Source organism: Salvelinus sp. IW2-2015, linkage group LG20 (assembly GCF_002910315.2).
Source record: "Salvelinus sp. IW2-2015 linkage group LG20, ASM291031v2, whole genome shotgun sequence".
Lineage (NCBI taxonomy): Eukaryota > Metazoa > Chordata > Actinopteri > Salmoniformes > Salmonidae > Salvelinus > Salvelinus sp. IW2-2015.
In genome coordinates this window covers 16,076,007-16,082,732 of record NC_036860.1, presented here as the reverse complement: position 1 = coordinate 16,082,732, position 6,726 = coordinate 16,076,007, and the positions used below count along the sequence as shown (strand labels likewise).

Here is a 6,726-nt window from a genome sequence, read left to right as displayed (position 1 = left end):
GGTACCTATTGTTCCTAAAGCTACATCCATTGTAAGATGTGTATAAGAGACAGTTTCTGAACTGGTCTCTGAAAGGCAACAGCAGAAGTCACACTCTGATTCAGTAAATATTCATTATTATGTTTTTGTTTTTGTGTGAAAATCATGTTTTGATGATTTTGTTCTTTGAACACACGGTGTTGATGTTGATGCATGGTTCATTTTGTGCACCAGTAAAATATATACCTATGTTTTGAATTTGAAAAAAACATATTTTATTTTTCCAATTAAGAAGGGTTCGGTGAATGCGCATATGAAACTGGTGGGGTTCAGTACCTCCAACAAGGTTAAGAACCACTGCCCTAGCCTCTGCTTCCTACTGTCCTGTCATGAAAATATAAAAAATACGTCATGGATTTTTAAAATGTATTTGAACCTTGCCTCAAGATATGTTCCTTGTCCTGGTATACAATCAGGAAACTCTCCCTTAGAAATGTTCTGAATCTCTAAATTCCAAGTACATATGAGCACTGCTCTGCCTACTGAAATCAATGTACAGTAAAACAATTAATGTATACAATGTATATTTCCAGGAGCCCAGCCTAACAATGGAGTGATACTTACCCAGCCGGGCAACATGCGGTGTAAGAAGATCATCCACATGGTTGGTCAGACGGACCCAAAGAAGATCCAGGAGTCGGTCAAAGGAGCACTGCAAATGTGTGCACAGAATAACCTCACATCCATCTCCTTCCCTGCTATCGGCACAGGTGAGTTACAAAACAGAACAGGAATGAATACTCAGGTACAAGGTTTAGATAGCTGGCACTACCAAATTTCTACATTTCACCTTGCTGTCACCTTGCTCTCTCCTACTCTCTGATTCTGGGAATTGTCCAACTGGGATTTTGGGAAAAACCTGGGAATTTGGGGAAAGTTACTGGAATTTTGCAACCCTAGTGAGAATCCATAGGATTGAAGGAACATGACTTGACCCACTTGAATACTAGCTGTTTGCTAAGTGCTTTGTTTTTTAAACTTTGCCCTCCATTAGACAGTAAAAGTTAACAGGCATATTCATATTCATAAACTCTTTGTTTCATTCCTGGGCAATGTCTTTCAGCAATATAATATACATGTTGTTGAACTTTCATATCGACACTTTGCTAGGTGTGGCAACTAGCTGTTTCTCTCTCATTGAAGGTCAGGGCATGTACAGGCGGGCCAGGTGGCTGACGCCATGTTGGATGCTGTTGTGGAGGTGGTGGGTCAGAAGTCCCAAAACACACTGCAGCTGGTCAGGATGGTCATCTTCCAGCCTGCCATGCTCACAGAGTTCCACAAATCTATGATGAAGAAAGAAGGCACAGACGTTGACACTCAAAAGAAGGGGAGCATCTGGGGAAAACTTAAATGTAAGGGCTACCTTATTATGTTGATAAAGAAATGAAAGGCCAGCACAAGGTATAATGCTACTCCCCAGTGCTTTCTTCCTGCACCGGGAGAAAGCATTGTGGAGCACCATTATATGTTACTGTGTGTTGGCCTTTCTTTACCCCCTAATATTTACTGCCACATAGACCTAAACAAAGTTAACTGTAGCACTAGCTCCCATTGACTAATACCCTAAGATTGCATCTAAATAATGTACTGTGTCCAATATTGGTACAGCATTGTTAACCTGGGGTAAAGCTGACATGCCACAAAAGGATGAGGATTTTGTCATCGAGGGCCAGCCAGCAGATCCAGCTTTCTTCCATATCTGCGGTGGATCTCAGGCCAGAGTGGACCAAGCCAAGCGTTGGATCAAGGACCTGATCCTGAAGGAGCAAGTCAGCAACAGCATCACCGATGACGCCATCCTCAACTTGTCTGACTCTGACCGTAAGTGCATCCACGAAATGCAGACCACCTTGGGAGTGAGTGTGAGGATAGAATACAATTCTTCCAGGGAGGAAGCTATGCTCACGATCGAGGGCCTTAGCAAGGATGTCCTCAATGCAGTCAACGAGATCCAGGAGATGCTGAGGAAGGCCAGGGACAAAGAGACCTACAACAGGAACGTGGAAGTGGCCAGCAACATGGTGGAGTGGCAGTATCAGCAGCAGRCAGGGGGGCAGTACCAGAGCTTTGACCCCATCCCCAACTTCCATCTGGAGCAGGCGCTGGAGAGGAAGTTGCCCCACATAGCGGTCTCTTTCCAGGGGCAGATGTACAAGGTCACCCTGCCTGACGGGCCTGCTACAGATACCCATAACAACAGCCTCAAAATTAGACGCATCGACAAGTTTGCAGGTACTCTTCCCTTTGGTATTTACAAAGCATATGTGTATTCCATACAGCGTGAACTCTTACAATTTTAACCATACTTACCAAGGGGATAAGCTAAGTTCCTCATGTATTAGATACAATTTGTCTGTTGTTCACAAATGTGCTTTACATACAGAAAATGCACTGTTTAGAAATCCCCAACAAGAAGATTAACATGGCATAGACACAGAATCATATATATATATATATATATATATATATAGAAACAATTAATGAAGATGCCAGCTTAAGGACATTAACTTTGTATTCTGTGCTCCCTCCAGCTCAACCCATTGACAGTCTCCCTCAGCATTGGGATGCCATGCCAGCAAACACGTCATGCCATTCCTGCCTCATTCAGCCAGGAAGCCCAGAGCACAATGAAGTCTTAAACTTGTTCCAAGCCACCTGCGCCAACATCGTTTTAAAGGTACCTATTGTTCCTAAAGCTACATCCATTGTAGTTATTGTTATGTCTTGGMATATGCTGGGTGTTATTAGCATGGGTGAGGGATGATTTGTTCACTTTCACTCATCTGTTGGTCTCTTGATCACAGGATGTGCCATAGGGGTGGAACATTTTAAACAAATTTGGGATCGTTAATGTCTAGAAAAAATTCCTAAGCGAAAAACTTTCATTTCATTTTTTACCAAGTTAAAATCACAAAACTACCACTACAGGTCCTGATCATCATCATAAAGGCAAAATAAAAATTATTAAACAAATAACTAATGCAACAATGTTGTAAGTCGGAGGAGATATGCATCTGGCAAATTATTTGCCACGGCTCTAAGCGTTCTGAACGTCGTCGTTGATAACAGTTTGAAAAATGGTGAAGACTGAAGCTGGGAAGTGACAGCAGCGAAATCGTGTATGGCAATACTTGAGAAGTTAAATGAAGAAAGGGGATGAAAATGCAAAATTTGCGAGGTGGAATTGAGCTACATTGGCTGTACAGGTGCAGTGCTGAAGGGGAGGCACCGTGAGACCCAACCCAGTGCTGGCAGCAGTGCTAGAAGGGACGGAGTTGAGAAAATCAGTGCTGATAGAGAAATGATTGCAGTTGATATGCCAGCTATTGTCAATGGTAGAGGATGTCGGCGTCAATACCCTAATGGCATATCTAGAACCAGACTACAAGATGCCATGTCGAAAACCGTGACGGCCCTGATGGTAGAATCTGTACAATGAATGCTCTGCAAGAACAAATCGTGAGCTTTCAATCACCATACGTGGCGTTAACAGATTGTTGAACGTCTATGAACATGCTGTCATGCATCACTATAACGAGTTATCACATTGATGAAAAGTGGGACATGAAGTCTAATGTACTGAGAACATGGAGGAGAGGCACACAACAGAGAACCTAAAACGGCATTACAACCATTGTTGCTGAGTGGGTGAGGGACAGCAGTAAGGAGTGCCGTCTGGTAGAGGCCAATACTGCGGTAGATTGAAGTGCATTACCCCCTAGTAGTGGTTATACACAGGACCATATCTGAATTGTTAATTCACGTCATGTTATGATAAAAAAAACATTTAAATGAGAAAAAATTGCAATTTAAACGTTAAGAATTGTTTTATTTTTGTCACATCCTTAATCTGCCATATGAAATGGTTTGTTTATTATAGGCTTTGATTGTTAGTATTTGGTTAGGCACTTGGAATAACAATAAAGCACCAAACAGTACTGCTAGTCTTCCTGGTAGCCAGCTATTTAAAAAAAATATATATTTTAGCCCACAAAGGTGAAGAATCATCTAAAAACTAAGGTTTATGAAATGTTACGAAGGACACATTTTAGAGTATTAATGGCAGATTAATAATTATTTTTCCCTGATTTATTTCAGATTGAGAGGATCCAGAACKCAAGCCTGTGGAGGAACCTCCAGATCAAGAAGGATGAAATGGAGCTCAGGAACGGTCATAAGAACAACGAGAAGAGGCTCTTCCATGGAATGTGCCACACAACCATCAATCACATCAACCACCATGGCTTCAATCGGAGCTACGCTGGGAAAAATGGTAAGATACACATACTGGGCTTGTGCCGATCTGACCATACTCGTATTCGTATCTTTAACTTGACAGTAGAAAGTCAGATCAGATGATACTCGTGGTCGAAAAAACGGAAGTGTTTTAAATTGCCTAAATAGAGGTTGGCAATATACCTTATCATGTACCTGTGGTTTTATATAACCAGGAAAGTTGCAGATCAGAAGCATCGGACGTGTGTGTTCTTAACTTGCAGCAGGCATTCTGAGTGCACATTAGCGGTTTATCTTTTTTTCCTACCCTCGCTCCACTTGTTWCATATTATGCACAGTGATAGTTTGCAAGCAAACATCCTCGCCATTTGATTGACCATAGTAGCAGCAGGCAGTAGCTGCTTGGTGCTTCCGGGATAAGAAGGCGGTTATTAAGGAGCGTGGTTTGGCGGGTCATGTTTCGGASGATGCYTGACTCGACCTTCGRCTCTCCCGAGCCCGTTGGGGAGTTGCAGCGATGAGACAAGATCGTAATTGAAATTGGGAGAAAAATTATTTTGAAACATACTTGGATCATAATCGTATCAGGAAAATTCCTAATTTGTTTTGTTTGAGTGCTCAGCACACCCCTAATACATACCAATGAACAAGTAGRCTGMTCYCAGATCTGTTTGTMCTGTCTTGCCTACTCCTATGGTCATTGGTAAAAGCCACATGTAAACATTGTCATTCTCATATACTCTGTCTTGTCTCTGCAATAGTCTAAAATCTAAACTATAATTTTCAGCTGCAGTGTATGGAAATGGCACATATTTTGCAGTTGCTGCCAAATACTCTGCCAGTAACACATACTCAAGACCAGATCCACAAGGACAGAAGTATATTTTTCTCTGCCGAGTTCTGACTGGAGATTTCACAACAGGACGACAGGGGATGATAGTGCCTCCAGCTAAAAACACTACATCTGCTCAACTCTACGACAGCGTGACAGACAACCCATTAAGGCCATCCATGTTCGTTGTATTCAACGACATTCAGGCATATCCTGAGTACTTGATCACTTTCCGCTAGACCACAGAGATAAAAGCAATGCAAAGAACACTCGTTCTTTTTATCTGCTGTGTAAGTTTTCAGGATCTTTTCTATGATCTGCTTTATAAATTGTCTTTTATAATGTTTCTTAAACTGAAAATGATTGTTACTTTTGCATGAAAAAGTGTAACTATTACAGGTTGGTTGTATAAGTTTGCCAAATGACTGTCATTTTATAATCTACAATTGATATGTCCTTTTGTTTTTTTTTGTTTTTACAATCTCAATGGCCACTGTGCTTTGTGCAGGTTGTACTTAGGGSTTGGGACTTCCTGTGAATGTACATCCTTGTTCACTGTCTCATTGGACGAACAACTGAAAAAAGACAAAGTACTCTGCATGGCTTGTTTTGGATTGTAGTTCAGTGTTGCCAAGTTGATTGTAAACTATGGTCAATGTCTGATAAGCACATACATTTATATGACGTGAGTTAATGGATAGAGAATATGGCTCTACGAAAGTCCCTGCCTTGTGCTGAGAAATCATGTGACACCAAATGTGATATTACGTGGATGTGTATGTTTATGAAATGGCCTTTCAATCAGTTTGCTTGTGTGGAGGAAAGTAAAAATAATGAATATATTTTCCAGCTATCAGATTCACATATATATATATATATATATATATATATATATATATATATATATATATATATATATGTGCTTAACAGAAATGTAAACGCTACACGTAGTTTTTCATGAGCTGAAATAATAAAAAAATCTGACATTTCCCAGATGCACAAGAAGCTTATTTCTCTCAAATGTTGTGCACAAACTTCTTTACATCCCTGTTAGTGAGCATTTCTCCTTTGCCAAGATACTTTTGTGTATATATAGTGTATGTGGACACCCCTTCAAATTAGTGGATTCAGCTATTTCAGCTACACCCGTTGCTGACAGGTGTATAAAATCGAGCACACAGCTATGCAATCTCCATACAGAAACATTGGCAGTAGAATTGCCTTACTGAAGAGCTCAGTGACTTTCAACGTGGCACCGTCATAGGATGCCACCTTTCCAACAAGTGAGTTTGTCAGTGCTGTTATTGTGAAGTGGAAACGTCTAGGACAGTGGTTCTTAACCTTGTTGGAGGTACTGAACCCCACCAGTTTCATATGCGCATTCACCAAACCCTTCTTAATTGGAAAAATAAAATATGATTTTTTCGAATTCAAAACATAGGTATATATTTTACTGGTGCACAAAATGAACCGTGCATCAACATCAACACCGTGTGTTCAAAGAACAAAATCATCAAAACATGATTTTCACACAAAAACAAAAACATAATGAATATTTACTGCAAATCAGTGTGACTTCTGCTGTTGCCTTTCAGAGACCAGTTCAGAAATGCGCG

At 40.7% G+C, this 6,726-nt stretch overlaps 1 protein-coding gene across 1 annotated transcript in view; it reads left to right on the top strand.

Annotated features, from left to right (window-relative positions):
- parp14rs1 (poly(ADP-ribose) polymerase family member 14-related sequence 1) overlaps positions 1 to 6,099 on the top strand; it is a 28,212-nt gene extending 22,113 nt beyond the window's left edge. The window contains exons 12-17 of the mRNA XM_070433677.1: positions 573 to 753; positions 1,183 to 1,394; positions 1,651 to 2,274; positions 2,574 to 2,719; positions 4,141 to 4,315; positions 5,066 to 6,099. Of these exons, the coding sequence (XP_070289778.1) occupies positions 573 to 753; positions 1,183 to 1,394; positions 1,651 to 2,274; positions 2,574 to 2,719; positions 4,141 to 4,315; positions 5,066 to 5,349 (1,622 nt within the window). The 3' untranslated portion in view covers positions 5,350 to 6,099. The remainder of the gene's footprint in view (positions 1 to 572; positions 754 to 1,182; positions 1,395 to 1,650; positions 2,275 to 2,573; positions 2,720 to 4,140; positions 4,316 to 5,065) is intronic.
- The last annotated feature ends 627 nt before the right edge of the window (positions 6,100 to 6,726 follow it).